We start from the raw sequence: 27,382 nt of genomic DNA on the forward strand, positions 1-27,382 counted from the left end.
TGCTCACAGCCCAAGCCTATACATGTCTACTCAGAAGTAAGTCCTATTAGTCTCAAGGGGGCTTACTCCCAGGAAAGCGTGGATAGGGTTGGGCTGCTACTGTTGTTTGTCATGTCACATCTGGCCTTCCAGTGGCACTTCGAAGAGGCGGCCCATGTGAAGTGGTTACAGTGGAGGCCAAAGGCTGAGAAACCCTGCAGAGTGGGGCGAGGAGGGCAGGCTCCTCACAGCCCCATTAGCCACATTCACCCGGGAGTAAGCCCCACTGACTATCATGGGGCTTACTGCTGAGCAGACACGCAAGGCTTGGCTTCTCACTCGCTGGAGCTGCGGCTGGGGAGCGGCAGAGGGCGCTGTGGGACCCGCTCCCTCGGCTGGCTGGCTGGCTGGCTGGGGACAGCGGTGGTAGCAGGAAGCCTGAACAGGGATCTTATCAGCGGGCAGCAGGAGAGGAGGGGACGGGCCGGGCCCCCGTTTAGGCGGGCCCGGCTCTTCATGGGCCGCGGACAGTGAGGCGCCGCCCTCCCACTCGGCGCGAGGAAGCAGCAGCAGCAGCAGCAGGCGCCGCCACCGGCCATTTGCTCCATGGCGGGCTTGGTGCCCCGCCTGCCCTCGCTGCTGCTGCTGTGGCGGCAGCGGCAGCGCTCCTGCTGGGCTCGCGCTCCCTCCAGCGGCTGGGCCTCGCTGCCCTCGGCGGCGGGCAGGTGCGGCGGGGTGGCTGCCTGCGCCTGCCCGCGCCCGGCCGCCCTGCGCCCGCTGGCCATCTCCACCGCCTCCTCCTGGGCAGCCGCGGCCGGAAGCCGGCAGAAGAAGGCGGGCGACTCTCCGGGAGCCCCCGCGCTGCCCCTGGCTGCGGCGCCCGGCGGCGGCGGCGGCAGCGCCGGCGGCAACGAATCGGACGCCAAGAGGCTGCTGGCCCTGGCATATCCCGAGCGCTGGAGGCTGACAGGTACCGCCCCCTGCCCGGGAACCTTCCCCCCCCCGGCGCCTGCCCAGGAAGCGCCCCTCCAGCCAGCCCCCGACTCTCGCTCTCAGCCCAAGCCTGTGCATGCCTACTCAGAAGTAAGTCCCGTTACAGTCAATGGGGCTTACTCCCAGGTAAGTGTGCATAGGGTTGCAGTCCCACTCACTGGCCAATGCTAGGCATGCCTACTCAGAAGTAAGTTCCATTACAGTCAAGACGGCTTACTCCCAGGTAAGTGTGCATAGGGTTGCAGTCCCACTCACTGACCAATCCTAGGCATGCCTACTCAGAAGTAAGTCCCATTATAGTCAATGGGGCTTACTCCCAGGTAAGTGCATAGGATTGCAGTCCCACTCACTGGCCCCCTCAGCACAGCAGCCTCTGTCTTCTTGGAAATGCTCTGGAGATGCACCGGCAACCCATATGACTGGCAGAGCTTGGGGCACTGTCCCCAGGGCACTGTCCCCAGATACAAGGGGGACAGAGTGCCATGGTATAGCTATGGTATAGAAGAGAGAATGTGGGCAGGTATGGCTTTTTAAACCCTTCCCTGTTGAACTGCACCTGCCCAAATTCCCTCTTTCATGCAACAGTTAAAGGTACAGGCTAGTGTTCCTCAACCAGTGGGCATCACTGGTGGTTCTTGAGGTGGTGTTCAGTGGTGCTCACAGGACCCACAGACCCCAATGCCTGGCAGCGAGACCAGCAATGCAACAGCGGTAGGAGGCTTGACAGGCAGAGCTCCAGCATGCACTTTTCATGTGCTTGAAAATGCTCTCCTATCAACCTTGAGCCTCTTACCCACGTTGTGTCTGACCTCCCAGTCTGGAAGTAACTGGTAATGACATCATCAGTTACTTCCAGTAGTACTTCCACCAGGAGGACCATGCAAAATGGTACAATGGGGGACAAATGTAGAGAAACACTGGTATAGGCACTCTGTCCCTCTTTGTATCTCGTCACCCTAACCGTCCCCCTTCTCTCCCATTATGTATCTCCACCCACCTTGTTTCCCTTCTCCACAAATGTCTACCACAGGTAATACCCATGGCCTGTGCTCCTCCTCTCTCCATGCTTTCTCACCCATGCTTATCTCTCACACCTCTTTCTCATTCTCATGCCTCTCTCACCCATTGTGCTTTACCCTTTTCACACACGCAACCTGTTCACAGTATCCTTCCTTCTCAGTAGTTCTGTTCATACACCGGAGTGAACATCAGTAGCCCTGATCTAATCTTCGCAGCCAGTTGTGATGTGGAGCATCAAACCTGCAATGTTGACCTTGCCCCCAAAGTGCTTATTCAGCCAAAGGAAAAGCCCCCTTTCACAGCTTCTCTCCCTGAGTTGACTGAATGTGTATTGAGGGGGGAAGTAGATCATGCCTGCTGGCCCTATCCCTGACCTCTGTGCATTCAGTGGTGCATTTAGGGGTATTATTTTTTTCCACATCTGCGAAAGGCTGCAAATATTTGCAAGAGTAAGGTGGTGGGAGGTGACAGGGACTTATCCCAACTACACTGTGCCCCAGTCAAGTTGGGTTTAGCTGACTTATTTCAGTGTGACATGCACCCACATTTTTCCACCAGTTACGATGCATACCTACTAATGCTGTACCAGGGTGAAAGTTTTGCCTTAGGGCAGGGATGTCAAACTCAAGAGCTGAATGGCATTCATGATGCCTGCTGAGGGCCAGAAGTGATGTCATTAGGCAGGAAGTGATGTCATTAAACAATTCATAACCAAAAATAAGCACTTTTTCTCACTTAGGAATTCATTAACTACAAATGACAGAAGAGAAAACACACAAATCTTTCTCATATATCAGGATATGGGAGAGCCCAATTTTTGTGGGGCTGCCCTTTAAGCAGTAACACCTCAGCTCTGCTCAGCAGCTGAGAGCCTGAGGGCTGAATAAAAAGCTTCCACGGGCCTATGTTTGACACCCCTGCCTTAGGGTGATGGCTTCAGTATAATATGGTACGTAAGGAGCATTAGCCTTTTTGTTTGTGCAGTGAAGCCGCATTCCCACCAGTCACCCCAATTCAGAATGAGAGCAATGGGAGGACTTTGTTTTCTCTCATGATGTCATCACACAGCCAAATCTGAGTGGCTACATGGTTCAGTGATATCATAGTCACTAAGGGTCCAATCCTGTCTGACTTCCCAGTGCCGATGCAGCTGCAATGGAAACTTGCAGTAAGGGAACAAATGTTTCCTTACCTTGGGAAGGACTCCGTGACTGCTCCACTACCACAGAATGCAGTGCATGCCTCATTGGCACAGCTACATCAGTGCTGGAAAGTTGGATAGGTTTGGGCCCTAAATGATCCTTGATTGGCTGGGATCATCACACAGTAAAGAAACCATTTGAAGCCCTTACAGACTGGGGAGAGGAACAATGGCTGTGAGCACTGTGAAGAGTGGGGAATAAATTACTCCCCCAGGCCCAGCAGTCCGAATGGGTCCTGGGAACCCAACTATGTTGGATATATTTTTGTCTTGTGTAAAGATTTTTATCCAGTCTGCCCTTGCTGAGAGGCCCCCATTTTTTTTTTTTTTGGCAAGCATGCCTTTAATATGTGGAATCTAACCTTTACCTGGTTAGATTGACCTGATTTGTCTCAGAACAAGCATCATTAGTTTTGGTGAAGTTGTAAGTGAATTGTTGCCATTAGTGGCGTAAGATGCTATCATTTCACAATGAGGAAAATTGTCTATTGCCAGTTTTCGGCTTGGAGTTGGGTGCTGATTTGCACATGGAACTGAAAATACTGTACAGTTTTTTCTTTATCTTGAAAAGAAAATCTCCTGGTCTGCATAGAGTACAAGTGACTTCAGGGAGGAGGTTGACATGAAGGCTTTTCAGATTATTGGCCATGTGTAGCTTCAGTGGGTAACTTGAAACATCTTGAAGAATATGGTTGCTTCCCTGTTCTCCTTGAAGCACTACAGAAGGCCTTCCCCTGACAACAGCCCCATTATCTTAATTTATCTCTGCTCAACAGACTCATTTTGACTTGGGTGTTCCACCATGCTGTATGTGTCCATCTGATTATGCAGTTAATGTGTCATGCAAATTTTTCAGAAGTGATCTGAGTTAGTCTTGGATGTAATTCTTTGAGTATTTGAAACAGGCTGCTAAAATGTAACAATAAAGAGCTGAAGCATTTCCTAAAATGTCAACCTAAAATGTCAACTTAAAACATTTTTTGTTTAATACAGAAAAATATATGGATGCTTTGTTTTGTTTTTTTCTAGCTGCTGTTGGCTTTCTGACTGTTTCCAGTGTCATCACTATGTCTGCCCCCTTTTTCTTGGGGAAGGTTATTGATGTCATTTACACAAATCCTACTGGTGACTTTACTGAAAACCTGACTAACCTCTGTGCCTTGCTAAGTGGAATATTTTTGTGTGGTGCTGCAGCCAATGCAACACGTGTCTACCTCATGCAGACTGCAGGTAATGGTGGGGCGTGGGAAGCAAAATGATCTATCTCCTCATCGTCAGCAATATCACTGGTTGAAATAAGGTCTTGCAGCTCTAGTTTAATGATTGTACATTCAAGATTATGTTATTTAACTCTCAATTAATTAGTCCTCTAGTTCCATTACTAGTGCATATTAAAATTCCTATTTATGGGCATGCTTTGAGAGGTTAGAAAATCTACTTTTTAGCCACTCATCAACCACTCAGCAATGTTGATAACGGATAAATGATTGATAAAGCTGATGGATGATATGTGTTAAGAGAATTTGAGACTGTACCCTTATTTATTAAGCTAAATGGAGGTAATAAAATGTAGCTTTGTAGGGCCTATTTGCATGTTATTTGCATAGCATAGCTGTTTGTTAACTTTAGATTGATCTCATAGCTTTTCTGTTATGTTCTGTAAAGTCCATGACTCAGCTTCATGGAGGAATTCATACTTTTAATGAATCAATATAAAGAACACCATAACTTCAGTAGTGTAAATCCTGTAAGCATTCAGAAACATCAGTTAGGTTTGAGGTACACTCCATTAACTCTGATGGTAAACCAATCACATTTTAAATACAAGCGAAGGGCATTTGCTGAAAGAAGATGGAATATATGCTTCCTTGCTCCTCTTAGACTACATTTTGAAGTAAGCTTTCCTAAGCTACAGTTTACTGCTTTATCAGATACATCAATCTGAATGAAAAGACAAATGTTCAAATGCAGTGGCCAAACTGAACTGATGCTAATGCCTCATGATCCCTGGGTTCAATCTTAAACAGCCATTCCCATGAGTGCTGTATGTTTGCTGCCTGTTAGGAGTGTCCAAATATGGTTTGATTTATAATGAAAGTTTACTTTAACCTTTGGTCAGGAATTTTGAAGAGTACTAACTGAAAGTTCCAATAGTTCACAAAGGTATAGTGGAATAATTCAGGGTGGGTTATTTATTTAAAAAATCTGTGTAACAATTTGAATGTGCTGTTGCTTTGAGGTGATACCTTCTGTGACTTGAAACAAAATGAGCTCAAATTTCATTGTGGCTTCCAGAATAGTTCAGTAGACTGAAAATACACAGTTATGTTTGCTTGGAACACTATAACTCTGTGAAATGCCATTTTCTGGAAAAAGACATCTTATTTATTTTTATAAATGAAGCAATTTAGGGCCCAATCCTATCCAACTTTTCAGCACCAGTGCAACCACAATGCAGTCCCAAGGTATTAGAACAAATGTTCCCATACTTTGAGGAGACCCCTGTGACTGCCTGTCAACGACAGGATGCAGTGCATGCTGCACTGGCATGGCTGAACCAGAACTGGAAAATTGGATAGGATTGGACCCTTAGGGTGCAATCCTAACCCCTTATGTCAGTATTTTCCACCACTGGCATAGGGACGTGTGCCAATGGGACGTGTGCTGCATCCTGCAGTTGGGTGTCACTCACGGAGTCCTCCTCAAAGTAAGGGAATGTTTGTTCCCTTCCCTCAGAGCTGCATTGCCTTAAGTCAGTGCTTGAAAGCACTGACATAAGGGGTTAGGATTGCGCCCTTAATTGTTTGGATATTAATGCTTTTAATAGCTGCAAATGAGGCAACCCAAATCCCTTCCCCACTACCCATCTATGCCATTTCACCCAGCATATTCTTGTTGATTTCAAAGGATTCATTGCAAGTAACTTTTAGAACTGGCCACGTGTTGCTAATTTATGTGAAAACTTTATGTGTAAAATCTTTTTAGCAAATTGTTGCACTTCTTGACTCTTGTAGGACAAAGAATTGTGAAGCAACTGAGAGAAACAATGTTTTCCTCTCTTTTGAAACAAGAAGTTGCCTTTTTTGACAAAACCAGCACTGGGGAGCTGATAAATCGCTTATCTTCAGACACGGCACTCTTGGGTCGTTCAGTCACTGAAAACCTTTCCGATGGGCTAAGAGCAGGGGCTCAGGCCTCATTTGGAATTGGGATGATGGTATGTGTCTGTCTGTTCCTGTATCTTTCCCTTGTTAGGTTCTGTAGATTCAAAGTGCTTTAAGGTACGAGAGCTAGTATCCAAAAGTTCTCCTGCAAACCAGTTGTTACTTGTAGATGATACAAGTATTAAGAATGCCTGTAATTATATCTGATGACAGAAATGTAGTCTAGTGCAGTGTTTCTCAAACTGTGGGTCGGGACCCACTAGGTGGGTTGCGAGCCAATGTCAGGTGGGTTCCCATTCATTTCAATATTTTGAATTTATTAGACTTGATGCTCCCATGGTGACTGCATTTGGGGAAATGTTACAGGCCTGTACTTTTAACAAGCTACTATTTATATTTTTTTAACAATGATAGTCAATGGGACTTACTCCTGGGTAAGTGTGGATAGGTTTGCAGCCTAGGATTGTTAAAAATTTTCCTGCTTGATGACGTCACTTCTGGTCATGACATCACTTCTGGTGGGTCCTGACAGATCCTCATTTCTAAAAAGTAGATCCCAATGCTAAATGTTTGAGAACCACTGGTCTAGTGTATAGAGAACTGAACATAGACCAGGATTCAAATAATAATGGACTGTTTCATCCTATGGTGAAATGATATCTTTTCACATAAATCTCCCATCAACTTTGATAGGAATAGGGTCACACCTCCTTAAGGGATTTTTTTTTTAAGAACAAAGATTATAATAGATACTACAGTAGAACCTCCAAAGTTGACCACCTCCCTATATTGACCACCTCCTTAAGTTGACCTAATTTTCACAATATGGACAGACACTGCATATACACTATGGGAGACCAACCTCTCTATATTGACCACCTCCATAAGTTGTATCTTGACCACTTCGACCATTGCACAGAGTATTAATTTATCCTCCAAAAGTTGCCCACTGAATGCAATATTGTGGGCCTGTGCTTTGTCTGGTTTGTCCCATCTTGGAAAAGCAAGAAGCCAAGCGACAACCCCTCCCCTACGCCTGCTAGTGCCTGTGCGAAAGGATTTTTATAGTGGGTCCACTATAGCTGACAGACCTGCACCGGCTGCCAATTGTACCTGGACATGTACCAAGTTGTGAGGAACATGAGGTTGCTTGTGCATAGTGAAGCCACTGTCCTTTCACTTTGGTTCCCATCACCAGTGTATTACTTTACACTTATATTGAAACACAACTGCTATTTTGCTGCCTATTCTCCCGGTTTGGAGAGATCCTTCTGGAGCACTTCACAATCCCTTCTGGTCTTCACCACTCAGAAAAGTTTAGTGTCATCCACAAACTTGTCCACCTCGCTGCTTATCCCTGTTTCCAGGTCATTTATGCAGATGTTGAAAAGCACCAGTCCCAGGACAGATCCTTGAGGCACTCCACTTTCCACCTCTCTCCACTTTTTTTGTCAATTGCCCATTGACACCCACTCTCTGTTTCCTGGTCCTCAACCAGTTCCCAATCCATGAGAGGACCTGTCCTCTTATTCCCTGACTGTGGAGTTTTCTCATCAGCTTTTAGTGAGGGACTGTATCCAACACCTTCTGGCATTTAGTGAATCTGAGGAGACCCAGTGGAGGCCAGGCAGCCTAAGTTAAAAAGTGTTTGTTTGTTTTTTAGCTGTTGGGGCTATGTAACATGCTACATGCTATGGGCTGGCAAGGGATAGCATTGGTCTGCCTGTCTGCTATGAAACCAAGTATTTTTTTTTTTTACTGCCAATTTTTTTTTAAGCTTATGAATTTTCAGGGGTTTTTTGAAACACTGATTGTGGGCTGTTTATTCTCTGTCTCTTTATATAGATATAGATGATATAAATAGTAAGCATCACAAGAGGATCAATTCTCATTTATATTTGCAATAAAACTTTTAAAAAATCCAATCTAAATAATAACTTGGCCTTACATTTGCTGTCCTGGGAGCTAAACATGATAATATTTAAATACCTTTTCCCCCGTATGTTGACCACCTCCTTATGTTGACCAATTTCCTCCAGTCCCTTGGGTGGTCAACTTAAAGAGGTTCTACTGTATTTCATTAACAACATAACTCTCCTTCTCACATCGCAGCAAAGTGTAAAGGTGAGGAATAAGAACATAAGAACATAAGAACAGCCCCACTGGATCAGGCCATAGGCCCATCTAGTCCAGCTTCCTGTATATCACAGCGGCCCACCAAATGCCCCAGGGAGCACACCAGATAACAAGAGACCTCATCCTGGTGCCCTCCCCTGCATCTGGCATTCTGACATAACCCATTTCTAAAATCAGGAGGTTGCGCATACACATCATGGCTTGTACCCCATAATGGATTTTTCCTCCAGAAACTTGTCCAATCCCCTTTTAAAGGCGTCTAGGCTAGACGCCAGCACCACATCCTGTGGCAAGGAGTTCCACAGACCGACCACACACTGAGTAAAGAAATATTTTCTTTTGTCTGTCCTAACCCGCCCAACACTCAATTTGAGTGGATGTCCCCTGGTTCTGGTATTATGTGAGAGTGTAAAGAGCATCTCCCTATCCACTCTGTCCATTCCCTGCATAATTTTGTGTGTCTCAATCATGTCCCCCCTCAAGCGTCTCTTTTCTAGGCTGAAGAGGCCCAAACGCCGTAGCCTTTCCTCATAAGGAAGGTGCCCCAGCCCCGTAATCATCTTAGTCGCTCTCTTTTGTACCTTTTCCATTTCCACTATGTCTTTTTTGAGATGCGGCGACCAGAACTGGACACAATACTCCAGGTGTGGCCTTACCATCGATTTGTACAACGGCATTATAATACTAGCCGTTTTGTTCTCAATACCCTTCCTAATGATCCCAAGCATAGAATTGGCCTTCTTCACTGCCACCGCACATTGGGTCGACACTTTCATCGACCTGTCCACCACCACCCCAAGATCTCTCTCCTGATCTGTCACAGACAGCTCAGAACCCATCAGCCTATATCTAAAGTTTTGATTTTTTGCCCCAATGTGCATGAATGGAATGTAGGTCCCTTGATTCTGCTCCTCTTTGCCCTTAATGCACTTTCTTAGTGTTGCAATGACTGAGGCATCAGTGCTGCTTATGACGAGGTGGGAAGATCACAGGCGGTGTGGGAGAATCCAACAAACTGACTGCCAAGATTGCTTAATTTTTCTGGCAGGATTGCCATCCCGTGTGACTTGTGACACAATTGCTTTGGGCAACTTGGGTGGAATTTGCTAATGAAAGTGAATGGCACCTGTGCTTGCTAGTGCCCATGCTGAGTGATAGCAGATTCAGTGTAGATCCAAATGCATCATTCAACAGTAGAGTTTGAAATATTTCCTATCGCAGTTCCCACTTACTGAAAGCAGTGAGATTTACTTCACAGTAAACATGCATAGGATTATGCTGTTATATAGCTTTAGGGAGGTGGGAGCTTTCACACTCTTCTGTGGTGGAATATTGAGGAATAAATGACACTTGAAATTAGAAAATATTTCACAAGATGACTACACTGCATTGCTTTTTTGTATTATTTAATTTATAGATCTAACAGGACCTTATTAATTGTACTAAAATGTTGATTTTTTTTTTTCACTTCTAGTTTTTTATCTCCCCCAAACTTGCCACATTTGTTCTGAGTGTGGTGCCACCTTTGGCTTTCATAGCTGTGATTTATGGAAGATATTTACGAAAACTTACTAGAATAACACAGGATTCTCTTGCAGACGCAACACAGGTATGTTCTTTAAAATAGAAAATGTGAAAGCTTGTGTTAGACCAGAGTCCACTGAACTTTGAACCACGAATCCTGCCCCCCTTATCTCTTGATCTAGGCTTACAAGTTCAGTTAATGAAAATGAAGTAACAGTGGGAGTAAGTCATAGGAGTAATAGGTCATTTGTTTAATTCCTCTTCTTTTCAACTGGCAGTAAAGGCTGAGCCAGGGACTTAGGTCCCCTTCTTGTAGGTACTATATATACAGTAGTACCCTTCCCTGTTGCTTTTTTCCAAATGTCATGACAGTCTGTATGTACAGTGTAAGTGTGTATGTATGTACAGTGTATAAGTTGTTCTGGAAATGGAAGACATTTCACTCTCACTAGTAGGAGGGAGATTTTAACTAATTTCCCTCCTTTCATCTGCATCCCTCTGTTCTCTCTACCTTCCACATCTGCTCCTAAGGGTTGAGGAATTCTCTGGAACATCATGGCAAGGAGCATGGGAGGGAGGCTGCAGCAAAAAGAGGGGACTAAGTGAAAATTCCCTTCCCTGAAAGGAAGTGTCTTCCATTCTCAGAAGAACAACTTAAGATACAAATCATAGTTGCTTAGCTTTAAGGTAAGGCATGACTGTAAGGACACATGGTGAAACAGTTCTTTATTGATTTTGTTCCATTGTGAAATCACCCTGTGTGACCTGTACAATGTCCTGAATGCTGTGCGGTGTTATTTCAGTCCTTGTTCCCTGTTGGAGGTGGGTCCTTGCTCCTTACTGGAGGTGAAGAAGCAAAGTTCAGACTTGTTTTTTTAAGTGTCTCGTTATTTTAAGTACTTCTAACTTATGTATTTAGCAGAAACTGGCTGTTAGTATTGTACCTGCACACAGTCACAGAAAGCTGAAGATTGTTCTGATTTTGTTTGCATGGACATCAAAATGTTGGCAAAGCCTGTGTAAAACACTCGTGTTTTAAAAAATTACTGCAGCTGGCAGAAGAAAAAATTGGAAACTTAAGAACAGTTCGAGCCTTTGCACAAGAGTTAAATGAAATGAAGAAATATAGGAACAAGGTTGATTATGTGTTACAATTGGCCACAAAGGAATCAATAGCTCGGGCAGGCTTCTTTGGAGCAGTAAGTATATGAAGAAGGTGAGGAATCCACGGTGTTTTTGCAGTGCCTCTGGCCTTTCTGTAATGAAAATATATACATCAGTATCATGCTAATTTTCCATCTCTAAACTCTTGTATCGCAAATAACTTTTTCCAAAGGAATTATATGTTTTTAAGATGGAAGTTATTCTTCAGGGCCTTACGTGGTCATTTTGTCCAAATTTCTTTGTTTGCATGGCTGTGTTCATGGTACCCAAGCTTGCTCAGAATACTTTAATTAGTAGCCATCCTGGATCAATTTCTGGAGTGTTTCATAAAGAAACAGGTTTGACAGATAAATTTTGAATATCAGAGTTTTAAAAATGAAAGTTCAGGATATAACTGCATGTGTGTGTTTTGCCAAGTTTCTGTTCCAAATTTGGTCTAGAGAACTTACACCCACTTTAAGCTAATTAGTGCCTCAAAATAGCCCTAACTCTGCAGAAAACTCTGCTGGACTCCACCACTAGGATAGCTCACCTGTTCAACCTGCAGAGTTCCTCTTTCCTCCACTCTCCCGCCAGCAGCTTCTCCAGCTGCTGCTGCAGCAACACTTTGGTTCCCAGCAGCCCCTCTGCGTGGCAGACACACACCAATCTCCAGTAGTCTCCATTCACTCAGTCCTTCCTCTTTCCTCCAAGCTCTTTCCTTCTGGTCTCTCACACCCCAATCCTGAGCTGCCCGGTGTGCAACGGTGCCGAAAATGGCAGAAAAATGGCACCTCCTCCCTCCCACCTACCTCTCTGCTGCCTGGCAGTCCAGGTGACTGTTGAGCAGTAGAGCTCTGGCGTTCTATCAGTGCTAGCCGAGCACCGGCCAGGACTAGGCTAGCACCAGCGCTCCACTGGTGCTAGGACCTGCAAAAATGCCTTACAACATGTTTGCGACAGTGCACAACAGTGGTAAGTGCACTCTTTAGGATTGGACCCTCAAATTCCTCAAAGGATTGGTCTCTCAAATTCCTTCCGGTCTCTCCAACCTCCTTCCTTCTACACCCACACCCTTTTCCTTCCTCCAGGTAGAACTTTTATCCCTGTGGGTCTTGTTACCTCCAAGAGGCTGCAGATGTGCAGTACACTCACTTCAGTCTATGGCCCTGGTGTTAACCCTATGCTTGCCTGCTGGAGCAAGAGGACACTGTTGACACCACTCCCTATCTCCTCAAGGGATCTTGCATACTTCCATTAAAGTGTGTGCCAGCAATTTTCTATTACTTGTGCCAGATATGAGTTTCTCTACTCTTTTAATTGGGAACTAATGATATACATGTGTGCGCCCCTCAGCGACCTACTGGCTAATGCTGGGATCACATATACGATGACCATGTGTGGCCATGTGGTTGTCGGGGGTGCACACCCCAACCCTCCAAAAGTGGAGGGTGAACCTTTGCCTCCAGAGGGCTGCCTGAGCCTCCCAGAGGCAGTACACGTCTGAGTGCTGCCTCTACAAGGCTCAGACTGAGGGAAATCATGCCTCTCAAGCGATTTCTGGCTTCCTCTGTGAAACCTGAAGTTGCACAAGGGGCGCAATTTCCCTCAGTCTGAGTCTTGCAGAGGCAGCGCTCGGACGTGCGCTGTCCCTGGGAGGCTCAGACAATCCTTCGGAGGGGAGGGGAGCGGAGCATCTCCTTCCCTGCGGAGTGTTCAAATAGCATCAAGGGCCACTTGACAACAGGGATTGTGGTCTCGATCCCTGTTGTTAACTGGTACACAACTGAAACTGGTTGAAAAATTTACCAGGGCTATATTTTTGTAACTGATATACATAGAAATAAGTTTTAGTTCTTGGGATAGCTGGAGCAGACAGTGCATTGGGAAATAGCTTTCAACAGACTTTCCTTCCTCTGCCTTCCATCCAGCCATCTGTGCCCCCCTCCACAACTGCTCCTGAGTACTGGAGGACCTTCTAGAACAATGTAGGATGTGCAGTGGGGACAGTTGCTGGAAGGAGGAATTAACGAGCATTGCTTTATTGTGCCAATAGACGTGGTGTCTTCGGAGCCAAGTCAGTATATATTCTGCTACCCTCACAGATCTTCTGTACTGTGATAAAAGTACTGAAGTTATAGCTGATGTCCCAAATGTACATTCCTCATATAACTGACTTGATGTGCTGAATATGCTCCTTCCATTGTTGCCCCATCACATATTCTGTTATTACCCAGCTAGATGTTGTCCAACTGTGGGCGCAATCCTAACCAACTTTCCAGCACCAACCTAAGGGCAATACAGCTCTGAGGTAAGGGAACAAATAGTCCGTTACCTTGAGGTGGCCTCCATGACTACCACCCAATGGCAGGATGCAGCACGTGCCCCATTGGCACAGCTGTGTCAGCACTGAAAAGTTGGTTAGAATTTGGGCCTCTATCTCTTAAAAAAGAATGTGTTCAAAAGTGTTGGTGCCTTCAGTCTTTAGTTTTGGTAGTCTGGATAGTGAGGGTCACTATCCATCACAGGGATATCACAGGGCTCTATTTTAAGCCAGAGGTCATAGAACTTCTGACCAATGTTCTTGCTTATGAGCACTTTGAAGCTATAAAGGATTATATTAACAGAAGTATTACCTTTTCTTCTTTCTCAGGCTGGACTGTCTGGGAACTTGATTGTGCTCTCTGTTCTGTACAATGGAGGATTATTGATGAGCAATGCCCACATGACTATTGGTGAACTGTCTTCTTTCTTAATGTATGCCTTCTGGGTTGGTGTCAGCATTGGAGGTGTGTATAATTAAATGCATACATTTGAAAAGAAATAAAGATTTTAAAATAGTGTCGACAATGAACCTTTAAAGTATGCTGATGGTATTTATCAAAAGCACTATCTTGTTGCAAGCATTGTAAACAAAGAGTGTAAGCAGAGGTTTTTGTCTGGATCAGAACTACTGGCGATCTGTCTCCTTAGCCCTGTGCTTATGACAGGCTACCCACAAAGTTACTGCAATCCCTTGGTCTATTAAAAGTATATAACCTTTATCATGTATCTAGGATGATTTTATGAGAGCCCAGAAAACCTGCAGAATTTGATATAGGTCACAGAATTTGCAGCACAAGTCTATACATGTTAACTCAGAAGTAAGTCCCTCTGCTCAAGGGGGCTTATTCTTAGGTAAGTGTGTAAAGGATTGCAGCCTTACATTTCATAAGAATCCCTGCATTTACAGTTTTTCCAACTCCTGTGTCTGCAAAGCTATGTTACGTCCAGTGGGTGTGGTGTGGACACTCACTCGTAGCATGGTTGTACCTTTCTCTGTAGTGCTGTGCTAGGAAACCAGTTTTTCAGGCTACTTCACTAGGAAGTGTGTCAACAGAAGTTTCACCAAGCATGGGTGTTCCAAGCTGCAATCCCCAATTCCACCTCCGATCTAATTTCTCTCTCTAGTTCCCAGACATCATTTTCAAATATTGGTTCTCATCCCTTTTGCCAGGGTTCAGCAGCCTACACTTTCATCATTTTGTTTGTTGGTCTTTTAAAAAGTTGTGGAGTGGACCCTTCAAAATATATTAGATCCTTTCTCAGGATTTTAGCTCTACGAAGAGAAACCTCTTGGGGCTCTATGGAAACGTATTTTCCTTTGGCTTCTGTAGCACAGAATGAGCTGGTGAGTCCCCTAAAAGAATTGCAAAAGAGAAAGCCATGAACAATGCTTTGTCTAAATGGATAGAACAAGTGTGTGGGATGAATACGTAGAGCACTGAAGTCTCTACGTATTTGCAGTCTTGAAGTATGATGCAGTTGTTGGCCACAAAAACAAATGGAGGCATTTATGGACAAGTGGGAGAAGCATGTTGTTCCTGCAGATGTGAACAGAGGAAACAGTTGTCATAAGCCTTCACAACAGGAAGAAGGTACATATCTTGCAGAGGCTGCAAAATCAGAGTCACTAAACTGCATTGACTTCAGCAACTGTAAAAACGCATCATGTATATGATTAACATTAGGAATACTACCTTTTTGCCCACATGACATCGCCAGCCATTTAATGAGTATGTTTTACTTCAGAAATGAAGGAGAAATAGTTCTGTGCTGTGTGCTCACCTTCCCCAGGGTCAAGGTGTTCTCTCCCTCTTCAAAGGAGCAGAAAAGGCAATCTCCCTACGTGATGCTCTTCCCTACCAGGAACATCTTTGTATTTGATTTCACTTTTTCAATAGCAAGCTTATATAGTTAAACTATTATTTAAAAAGGGTTTGGCAGGGCTTATTCTATCAAGCGTGCAAGACATTTAGAGTTATTTGAACAGGTGTTCAGAAGTGGAGGTTATACCTTTCCTGTTTCTCTTCATGCATAACAAAATGTTTTTCTTGTTTAGGCTTAAGCTCTTTCTATTCTGAGCTAATGAAAGGATTAGGTGCAGGAGGACGTCTATGGGAACTTATTGATAGAAAACCAGAACTTCCTTTTAATGGTATGGTATGTTCTCTGTTTCTTAAATGTTGTGCAGTTATTTGATGATCTTTAAGTCAAAGTTTATATTTTCTTGCATATATTTCTCATCAGAAATCTGCCATAAAATATTTTGACAAGGTAAACATTTTGCAGCAAAGTGGTGATCCAGAGGAAGTGTCACCCACTCTGTGTGTGTGTGTGTGTGTGTGTGTGTGTGTGTAAAAATCAATGTGCACAGACTATGAACCTAACCTTCCCACACAACCTTTTAAACTAAAAATCTCAAGTAGATTTGCTGCTATGGAAAAGGGAGTAGTCCCTCCAAACTAGGGTTCAACTATGGTGCCCTTTCCTCACCCCACTGTCTGAGTAAGCAAAAAACACTGGGGTTCTCTTGTAATGGAAATTCGAGAAGTGACCCAGGAAGCCAAATGATCAAGCAAACCAAGTCTTTACGATCTGCACAAATCCTGACATAAATTCTGTCGAAAAAGGTGTCTGTGTTATAACTTAAGACAGTGGTCCTCAACTTTATTTGTGCCATGACCCAAATAAATAAATAAAAGTATGAGGCTGGGGCCCACCATCAATCCTGCACTCTTCCTAGGACCCTATCTGTCCACCGTCACCCCCATTACACCCTCCCAGCACTGTTCACTGTAGCCAAATATTCTTGTTAGAGAGAACAAAAAAAGTTACCATGAAGTCTGGCACTAGTGTAAGCTGTTTTAGCACAATAGCTAAGAACCTGAGCAGGTCTGGGACACAATCTCCTGGTACCTAAAGGGGAATACCAAATGTCTTCTACTTCCTGTGGTGCTCTAGTCCAGTGGTCTTCAATCTTTTTGAATCTTGTAAGTTGATGCAACCCCACAACTGAGGCTTCGTGACCCCGAGGTTGAAAGAACACTGACTTAAATGACTAAGGGCCCAATCCTATCCAAGATTCCAGCACTGGTGCTGCCATAATGCAGCCCCAAGGCAAGGGAACAAATGTTCCTTTACCTTGAGGAGGCCTCTGTGACTGTTGCTCCACCACAGAATGCAGTGCATGCCCCATTGGCACAGCTGTACCAGCACTGGAAAATTGGATAGGATTGGGGCCTAAGGGCAGTGCCAGTGCAGCCACCCCAATGGGGTGTGTGCTGCATCCTGTGGTGGTGGGACAGTCACAGAGGCATCCTCAAGGTATGGGAACATTTGTTCCCTTACCTCAGGGCTGCATTGTGGCTGCACTGGTGCTGGAAAGTTGGATAGGATTGGGCCCTAAGGCTACAATCCTATCCGCACTTTCCTGGGAATAAGCTGCATTGACTATAGTGGGACTTCCTTCTGAGCAGACAGGCATAACATTGGGCTCTTGGGGCCCAATCCTATCCAACTTTCCAACACCAGTGCAACTGCAGTGCAGCCCCGAGGTAAGGGAACAAATGTTCCCATACGTTGAGGAGGCCTCTGTGAATGCCTCCCCACCACAGGATGCAGTGCACGCCCCATTGGCACGGCTGCACCGGCACTGGAAAATTGAATAGGATTGCGCTCCTAGATGTCATTTCCTTGTTCACCTCCAGGAGCTCCTCCTCCAGGAGGAGCTGCAACTTACCTTAGCCTATAGCAGCCTCCCAGGGATGTGGGGAGCCCTGCCCCAGCCTCCGCAGGGCTCCCGAACATGCGGACCCTCAAAATTGTGATCGTGACTTCTTCCGGTTTCACAAATGCAAAACTGGCAGTGGTCACGATCGCGATTTTGAGGGTCTCTGCAGCGTGAGGAGCCCTGCAGAGGCTGGTGCAGGGGCTCCCCACACCTCCAGGAGGCTGCTGCCAGCTATGGTAAGTAGCAGCAAGCACCTGTGCCCTTCCGTAGCAGCACGATCTAGTGCATCGCGTCGCTTCTTTCCCCCTGCCTCTGAACACATTTATTCTGGCTCAAACTCTCCCTGAGAGTTTGAGAACTGCTGGGCTATACTATTAGCTCTTCATTTTTTAGGAGTTGTGACAGTGATGGGATGCTTAAGATACTTAGAGCCCAATCCTATCCACACTTTCCTGGGAATAAGCCCCATTGAATCTAATGGGACTTGCTTCTGAGTAGACGTGCATAGAATTGGGCTGTTCGTTGACATCCTTTTTCTCTGTAATGTATATGCAGTTTAGTAGCTTTTCTAGCTTTTCAGAGACAAAAAAAAATATGTTTATGGGTGTCATGTCTGTAATGTTACCACTTTAATTTTTATGTTTTATTTAGAGGGAATAGAGTTAAAGCAGAATGCTTTCCAAGGTGCCCTGGAGTTCAGAAGTATCCAGTTTGCATATCCAACTCGTCCAGAAACATTAGTTTTCCAGAACTTAACCCTAACCATCCCAGCAGGCTCTGTCATGGCACTGGTTGGCCCAAGTGGTTCTGGAAAATCAACTGTTGTCTCGCTCCTTCTTAGGCTTTATGACCCTGGTTCAGGTAAGTGTGTGTATATACGCTAAACATTGGTGGATTATCAATTGTATTAGCTGAATCTTAGAAAATGGGTCAAAGTCTAGCCTGTTCATGCTGTTTGTGCTGAACTTTTATCCTGAGAAAAAGTGTTAACTTGCGTAGACACTTTGGGCACAATCCAGGAGGCTCGCGCTACATCCAGTGCAGGTTCGTCGGCTGCAGCAGCTCAGCCAGGGGCAAGGAGAAGCTCTTCCCCTTACCCCTGGGTTAGGGCTGATCGCCCCAATGGGTCTCCTCGGACCTGCGCCACCTCTAGAGGTGGCGCAAGTTCAAGGAGAGTGGAGCAGCTTCAAGCTGCTCTATTCTCCGTGGGGACGGGGGTTGGGATCTGGCATAACTGCTGGATTCCAGCCCCACCCCCGGGGCTGCCCAGCTCCCACCCTCCCCCACCCAGAAACGCCCCCCTCCCGCCTGCTCCTGCCCCCCCCCATGCCTACCGTTGCCGTTTGTGATGGCGCAGTGTTGAGGAGAGGCATCTGATGATGGTACTTAAGGGCAAAAATGAACTGGCATGTCCACAGCTGGCGCATCCATGATGTGAATGGGCCTATTTGCATTGGGTGTCAGATTGGAACCTGAGTGGAGGGGCAGCACAAAACATCCACCGCCTCCTCTCCACTCTGCTGTCACAGTTAGAGCCAGCCTCCATACTGCCTTCTTTTTAATCAAAGCATGGGGTGCAGGGAGCATGGCTTGCATTGCCTGCTTTGTGTAAAGAGTCTATACTGAGAAAGGAATCCTTGGAGCACAGTGATCTGGCTCCCTCACCTTCCTCCACCAGGCACTTTAAAAGAGTTTGATGGGGGAAGGAGCAAGATTACTCTTTCTCTGCATGGGCTCTTTAATCAACAGAGGAAATGTAGAGTACATTGGGAGTGACTCTAGCGGGCCTCAGATTTTCTGCTTTGATTCAAGAGTCCGCATGGAAGGAGGAACCTGGTAAGGGTGGGGGTGGCAGAATGGTGTACTGCCTCAGGGAGCCTAATAGGTTCAGTTGGCCCTGGGTATGTCCTCTTGCAAGAACCTTTCAAAACCCTTGTTGCTAGGTCCCCTTTCCTTATCTAAAGAAGGAGAAGCACTATGAGGTGATTCAGGAAAACACATTAGGCTTGTCTTGTATTTTTTTCAGCTTGACATGGGGCAACATTTCAACTGAGAGTTTACTTATGTTGTCTCCTGCAAGACATACTGACTCAGACTTTGACTAGTATGCACATTTTGATGCAACAAACTATCAGCAGAAGCACCTTCTATGAAAACATGGACCCTTTCTGCTCACACCCTTTGCACAAGCAGAATTCTCCTTTGGTTTGTGGGTGGTGTTTCTGCTGATGTGGTGCTGCTGTGTTGAGGCTCTGAATGCTTTGCTTTATATACATATATATGCCTGTTCCAACACTTCTCTAAAGTGGTTAGATCTTTCAGCTTGTTGCCTAACTGTAATTTCTTGAACTAAAGGTATTGATTCCTCTGTAGAGGTAATTCGCGTTGGTGCAGAGTAAATTCTATCCTTGCCTGGAGCATTAAAAGAACATAACGGAGCCAATATTTCTCATAATGAACATTATGTTCATTATTCTTTTATAAAGCTACTTAGGGGGCCCAGTCCTATCCAACTTTCCAGCACTAGTGTAGCCACAATGCAGCACCAAGGTAAGCGAACAAATGTTCTTATACCTTTAGGAGGTCTCTATGACTGCCCCCCCCCCCACACACACACACTTCAGGATACAGAGCACACCCCATTGACATGGCTGCACCGGCACTGGAAAGTTGGATAGGATTAGGTCGTAAAGCATTTTGTCTTATGAATCTCTGTGGCACCTAAGTGTTTCCTTCTGCTGTTGCTCTTTCTCATGCATCTCCTTCTTCCACCTAGAATATTATCAAATAACAATCTTTTAATGTGTTAAAGGAGCTGTCATGGTTGATGGTGTTGATATTCGTCAGCTTAACCCACTCTGGTTGAGGACCAACATTGGAACAGTCAGTCAGGTAAGGAGTAAAGTAAACCATATTGTATATGCTTGTTTTGATTGATATCCTGCTATTTCATTTAAAACAGTCTCAAGACAGTTAACAAATATTAAAACATAAATCATTATAAAAACAAACAAATCTCAACCCAAAAATGTACCATACCTGCATCTGAATACCCAACAATCAGCTAGAGCTTGAAGGCCTGATGAAATAAATATGTTAAGAGCCATGTAAAGTTTGGAAGTGAGGGAACCTCTCATGGACGGGAGGTCCATATTATCATAATTTCTTTGTTTCCTTGTATAAAGAACGTCTTGCTGTACTTGATTTTTTTTTTTCAAAGCACTGGATGTCAGTGTTCTATTCTCTCATCACTCTTCACAGAAGAATAGGAAGTCCACAGCTGTATAAACTGTTTTGCTAAAGTAGCAGTGGCTGAGATTAGTGTTGATTCAGTCAATCTCTTATATTAAGAGGGGGGAAACATATACAGGTGCAACCTATTTATCCACGGACTTTTTTATCTGCGGATTTGTGTCAATGCGAATGGGGTGGGGGAACTGAAAATCACACACACCTTTGTCTCCTTTGCCCTGCTGGCCTCTCGATCTGTTTCCAGGCAGCCCAAAGCACTGCAAAAAGGCTCCGCCCTGAAGCTATGGGATAGGTTCCCCTTGCTAAGGAACAGTAACACTCTTGGAGCCCCTGAGCCAGCTGAGAGGCTGAAGAGGGGAAGGGGGGCGGAAAACTTCTGTAGCCAGAGCACATGCAGCAAGGTGTAGCTCTCTCTCTCACTCACACTCACACTCACACACACACACACACACACACAGGTGCAGTAGCAACAGAGGGGATTGCTTTAAAAAACCCAGGGAGTGTTTGCCAAATTCCTCCCCCCCCCCCATGAGATGGTGCAGGCTCTCCGTGCTCCAGCCTACGGAAACAAAACAGCCCAGCAAGCAAGTCTTCCCAGCAAGCAAAGCATGAGATTTAGGCTACAATCCTCTCCACACTTTCCTGGGAGTAAGCCCCATTGACTACAATGGGGCTTACTTCTGAGTAGAAACACATAGGACTGGACTCTTAAAAGCTCAGCATCCCACCTGTGAAAGAAGCGGGACAGCGGGACAGTGAGGGCTGAGAACGTAGGGGGAGGCAGGAGGGGAGAGGACTGATAACAGCTGGCTTAGTTTCCTTCCAGCCCCAAGTGTCAGGCTGCATCATATTTGCGTAACTCTATGGAATTTATCACAACAAGTTTTTTTCTTAAACACAGATAAATAGGCTCTGCCTGTTTGTCTGATTCAGTGTGCTGTACTTCATATCCCATTTATAGAGAAGTGGCATATTGGATCAAGACACAGATTATTTGGCTTTGATCATAGCAATGGCAGCCAAAGGGCAGGGGGGAAGCAAGCTGCTGTGGTTTCAGATTGCTTCTCCCTGCTGATGTGATGCTTGCAATGCATCATGTAGGCAGGGACAAGTATTTTGAAACCTTCCCCCCATTCTCTTTACTTCAAAGAATACACCATGAAGCAGGGCCTAGGAGAGGGGGGTCAAGGGGGTAATTTGTACCCGGGCCCAGGGTCAGAAAGGGGGCCCAGGAGTCAAAGGAGGGGGCCCAGAAATTTCCTGGGGTCTTACATTTTCCAATTTCTCTCAGACTCATTGCCCACATGGAATACTGGGAGTATTACCATGGGCACGTGCAGTGATTACTGCTATGAGCCAGGCCCAGGAATGCATATACTGTATACCTTAAAAAGTCACATCTAGGAGAAAACTGATTTTCTACAATAGCTCTTTGGCTTCTGGATCTGCTAACCATATAGGAGCTCAGTGACACAGCTGTAGGACTGCAGCTACTGCAGAAGTCGGTTTTGGTGTACACAGGACACTTTCCATTCTAGTGTGAGTCTAAATACAATGACACTAATCTCCTGCATTGATTTTCTATATTTGAAAGTTATTAGAGAAATTTAGGAGTGTTTGGTTTTCCATATTACTGTATCTAGCTGCCAACACTGGGTAGGCAGGTAGACCTGAGCTCTTCATTGGGAAGACTGGTAGACCTGGGCTCCAAAGACTATTCTGGCTGTTGCCACTTTCCCCCTGCCTGTTTTGCCCCCATTCTGCCCAGCCCCATCACCACCACCCACTCTGTTTCACCCCCTCCCTCTTTGGGAAGGGGCCCAAAAGAAACTTTGTACCCCCTGATAAAGTTTGTCTCAGAGACCCTGCCATGAAGCATCCCTGCTCCGCACCACTTTGCGCAGTGCAGTTTGAAGTTTTCAGTTCTACTTTTACACATTAATTATGAATAAAAGGGTTTGCTTTTACATCATGTGACTTGTTGCGCAACACTCCATATACAGTTTTGTGAAGCTATATTACTGTGTTCATTGTGTTTAGGAACCTGTTCTGTTCTCCTGCTCCGTTGCTGAAAACATAGCATATGGCGCCGAGGACCCTTCTACAGTAACTACTGAAGAAATTGAGAAAGTCGCTGAGATAGCAAATGCTGCTACTTTTATCCACAATTTTCCAAAAGGATTCCATACTTTAGTTGGGGAAAAAGGTGTTCTTCTTTCAGGTACGATTTTGCAATTCTCAAAATGTATTGATATAGCACAGGGGTGCCCAAACCCCAGTCCTGGGGCCACTTGCAGCCCTCGAGGCCTCTCAATGCGGCCCTCAGGGAGCCCCCAGTCTCCAATGAGCCTCTGGCTCTCTAGAGATTTGTTGGAGTCCACACTGGCCCGATGCAACTGGTCTCAGCATGAGGGTGACTGTTTGACCTCTCGCGTGAGCTGTGGGATGAGGGCTCCCACCACTGCTTGCTGTTTCACGTCTGTGAGGCAGCAGTGGCAGCAAAGGAAAGCCCAGCCTTGCTTTGTGCAAGGCCTTTTGTAGGCCTTGAGTTATTGCAAGACCTTGATTCATTCATATAAGTTCATCTTTAATACAAATTTATTCAAATTTTAAATATAAATTAATTCTTTTCTTTTGTCCGGCCCCCGACAGTGTCAGAGAGACGATGTGGCCCTCCTGCCAAAAACTTTGGACATACCTAATATAGCATACTGCTTGTGCCTGTATTATAATTCCTTTTAAAGATGTCATTACTTTTTCAGCAGGATTAATACAGAACAATTGATTAAGAGAGGAAATTGAGGTCTTGTGTTTTTTAAATATTTTTTTTTACATTAGGTGGGCAGAAACAGAGAATTGCAATCGCTCGAGCTCTTCTGAAGGTAAGCCTGAGCCAATTGATCTTTCTCATATTTATACTTTAAAGGAAGCAAGAAAGAGACAAATGATTGGGCTGTAGGTGGCTTTAGGCAAGTCACTCTTCTTGTAGCCTTAGCTACAATAATACTACTTATTCCCCTTACAGGGTTGTTGTTAGAACAACATTAAGAATAATGCACGTGAAGCACTGGGCAGACACAGAAAGTGCTATGTAAATGTTATTTCATAGATAAACAATGAAATGATTTATGTCGAAATTCATCAGTTCTTCCTGATAGTGCAAATAAGTTGGCATTACAATCCTCTTACTAATATTTGTACATTTAAGCAATCTTCAAGTCAAAGAACTGTCCACGTAAAACCAATTTCATTTTGTTCCTTAGAATCCAAAAATTCTTCTTCTTGATGAAGCAACAAGGTAAGTAAAAAAAGATAAAGAAGTGATGACTCGTTTGGATGATGATAATTAAAAAAATTGTTTTGATTAGAAGACAAAAAAGGACCTTCAAGACACCCAGGGCTATTTCTATTTTCACTATTGAACTTGTATTTATTTTAGATGTATATTTTAGATGTATAATCAAATACTTAACAGATAGAAATAATACACTTAGAATACACAATTGCACATACAGCCCAGCAGCCTTTAATACTACAGCCAATTACAGAAGTCAGGGGGCACTTCCCTTTAGGACTGTAGTCTGTGGGCAACTAGGCTCCCTGGATAGTTGGAGAAGAGTTTTGGGAAGGGGGAAGTGAACATCCTGACACTGCTTCTTCTCTGGCCAGTGGTGGGGGCCAGAAGGGTATTCCCAATGCTGAGATATTGTTCTTTGGAGGAATAGGGTGCTACCTCCTGGGGCTATTAGTCTTCTGACTGATTTATGACATTTCCTCTATATAAAATGACATCATGGTATGCTCATTACAGAGATCCTTTGGGCCTGTAAAATGTATGCCTTAGATCAGGGGTGCCCAAACCCCAGCCCTGGGGCCACTTGCGGCCCTCAAGAACTCCCAATCCAGCCCTCAAGGAGGCCCCAGTCTACAATGAGCCTCTGGCCCTCCGGAGACTTGCTGGAGCCTGCGCTGGCCTGATGCAACTGCTCTCAACATGACGGCCAACTGTTTGACCTCTTGAGTGAGCTGTGGGACAAGGGCTCCCTCCATTACTTGCTGTTTCACATCTGTGATGCAGCAGTGGCAGCAAAAGAAAGGCTGCCCTTGCTTTGTGCAAGGCCTTGAGCTATTGCAAGACTGTCATTCATTCATAAGTTCCATCTCTAATATATTCATTTATGTAAATTTATTCAAATGTGAAATGTAAATTAATTCTTTTTTCCGGCGCCTGACACAGTGTCAGAGAGATGATGTGGCCTTCCTGCTAAAAAGTTTGGACACCTCTGACTTAGATGAACTAGTGGCCCAAACTCATCAAGGCTGGCTGGCAGTGGAATATGCATTCTGCAGCTGGCTACTGCTGAAAAAGCTCCACGAAGTGCTTTCTGGCAGTGCCCTGAGTAGCATGCTGCCAGGAAGTCCAGAGCCTTGTCGCACATGCCATCAGCTCTCCCACTACTTCTGGAACAGTTAAGTTGAAAGGAGAGGCGGAAGGGTGGGAGAAGGGTGAAACGTGGGCAGGGAGGGGCAAAACTGGGCAAAGAGGGAGGCGTAACAGGCTGGGGAGGCTGCAGGAATGGGTGGATCTTGCGGCAATGGTGCACGCCAGATTCTATCCTGCAGCCTTTCCTTTCCTGCAGCCTCCCTGCCCCCTCTCTCTCCTTGGACTTATGCTGGAAAAATTGCTAGTACAGGTTCAAGGAGACTCAATGTGGAGCTGGGGGCTTACAGAGGTGCAAGGGGATTTACACCTTGGTGTTTGGAAAGGATTTTTTGATACTTCTGGCACCTCCAAACCAGACCTGTTTCATCCTTCCGTTTAGTACATGCCAGGACATACAGCAGACAAGATCAGCGCACAATGTCCATGTGATTTTTAAAGTTGAGTGCAAAGTCTGCCATTTTCTCTAGGACATTCCTTGCTTTCCTGTTAAACCTGAAGGCTGGGAGGTTTTTGTCTGGATCCACTCTGTGTGTCTTAAAGTATCATAGCACTTCTCTTTATGCTTTCAATGTATTTGTCACGTTGCAGGTTAAATATGAATATATTTTAATTTACTTTCAGTCAGAGCTGGCCTGTCAAAAAGTATTCTGCACTGAAAGGCAAAGTGTGTTGTGTGTTGCCTATTAGCCAAATCTTGAGCTGCTTAGAGTGTGGGGCTGCAGGGCGCCAAAAATGGCTGCCACAGCACCCTGAACACAACCAGGCAGCTGCCAACAGCTCCTTGGGGGAAGGGGACATGTGTCCCCTTCTCCTGGGTAAGGATATTAGCCCCACAATGGGGCTACTCAATGCTGCGGCAGCTCTGGAACTGCCACAGAATCAGAGTTCCATGTCAGGCCACGCAGCCTGACACAGAGCTCAGGATCCACCGGTCCCACTCTCCTCACATCCCGCTCCCTTCCTGCTCCCCATCTCTCCCTACATTGGAACACCTCCTCCCTGCCTCCCCCATGCCCCCACTTACCTCTTCGGTGCCCTACAATTTGGGTGACTGCCGAGTGGTGGAGCACTGACTTTCCACCGGCACTAGCCCAGTGTGAGCTCACGCTGGGCCGGGGCTAAGCCCCGCAAATGTGCTGGTGTGCAGAGCTCAGGATTGGGCTGTTTGTTAAATATCATTAGGTCATTATTATTTATGAGAGATTTTAAATGATTGAAAGCAAATTAGTTATTCAGCCAGTTGGTGGTGCACTAACAGCCCCACAAGAGTTGTAAATAACACCATTTTCTCCTTCCCTCTATTTATGAATTAGTGCTTTGGATGCTGAAAATGAATACCTTGTCCAGGAAGCATTAGATCGGCTCATGGAAGGGAGGACTGTCCTCGTTATTGCTCATCGTCTATCTACCATTAAGAATGCTAATTGTGTTGCAGTTCTTGACCAAGGCAGAATTGTTGAGTGTGGGAAGCATGAAACGCTGCTTGCAAACCCAGATGGACTTTTCAGCAAACTGGTGAAGAAACAGACATTTATCCAGAATAGTGAAAAATTTCCATTAAATATAAAGTCCTGAGAGAAAAATATTTTTGACAGCCCAAATATGAATGAGTATAAGGAATGGAAACACGTTTCCAAGAATTTAACTTCTGTTTAAATTTATGTACAATAAATGTTATATATATATTTTTCCAGAGTGTTTCAAATATTTTAAAACTTGGTTGTGCTAAAATTTTATTCAGAGATTTTAAATAATTATTATATATCAGTGAATATACCCAAGACTGAATTGTTCTCAGATTTGTAAATTTTTTCTTCTTCTGGTAATTCAACAGATGAATGGATATGTTGTGGATGTCCACCTGTTTTTAACTATGTTTTGGTAACAGACTAAATATTCCATCTGACTTGAAATAGCAAGAAGTTAAACTTATGCTGAATTCCAGAATCATTTTTAAAGGCACTGGAATTAAACCTCATTAATAGTTTTGACATTTCTCCTTTAAACTGCAAATTTGCAGCCTGGTAATGTGCATTTTGAGATGGGCCAAAGTTCAGTGGTAACGCATCTCACTTAGCATGCAGAAAGTCCCAGGTATCCTCCATTAAAAAGACCTTAAAACTGGAAAGTCCTCTGTTTGAGGCTTTAGAGTAATGGTTCCCAAACTTTTTCAACTGGCGGCTCCCTTGACCTACTGGTTCATTGGCCCATGGCTCCCCATTAGAGCCCACCCCAGGGAGCTAAAATCCTATACATTGTATAAGGTGGCAGGTGTTTTGCAAGGATTCTGTGGCTCCCCTGGCTGGTTTCCATAGTTCCCCAGGGAGCAACGGCTCACAGTTTGGGAACCAATGCTCTAGAGCAGCGGTTTTCAAACTCTCACAGAGAATTTTCACTGCTGTAAGTTCTTGCAGGGGTTGGGGGAGGCAGCGGGGGTGGGGGGAAGGCAGCAGTCCAATCCCCAGGATCGCATT

The 27,382-nt window shown here is 45.1% G+C and overlaps 1 protein-coding gene across 1 annotated transcript; it reads left to right on the top strand.

Moving 5' to 3' along the window:
• The first annotated feature begins 399 nt into the window (after positions 1-399).
• On the top strand, positions 400-27,318 carry ABCB10 (ATP binding cassette subfamily B member 10). Its single transcript, XM_066616731.1, has 13 exons — positions 400-949; positions 4,223-4,423; positions 6,208-6,410; positions 9,968-10,102; positions 11,070-11,216; positions 13,814-13,949; positions 15,542-15,637; positions 17,864-18,073; positions 20,025-20,104; positions 22,505-22,685; positions 23,303-23,346; positions 23,728-23,762; positions 26,222-27,318. Exons 1-13 carry the CDS (start codon positions 586-588, stop codon positions 26,481-26,483), a joined length of 2,094 nt encoding a protein of 697 aa, XP_066472828.1. The 5' UTR covers positions 400-585; the 3' UTR covers positions 26,484-27,318.
• The last annotated feature ends 64 nt before the right edge of the window (positions 27,319-27,382 follow it).

Source organism: Tiliqua scincoides, chromosome 1, assembly GCF_035046505.1.
Source record: "Tiliqua scincoides isolate rTilSci1 chromosome 1, rTilSci1.hap2, whole genome shotgun sequence".
In the NCBI taxonomy this organism is placed as follows: domain Eukaryota; kingdom Metazoa; phylum Chordata; class Lepidosauria; order Squamata; family Scincidae; genus Tiliqua; species Tiliqua scincoides.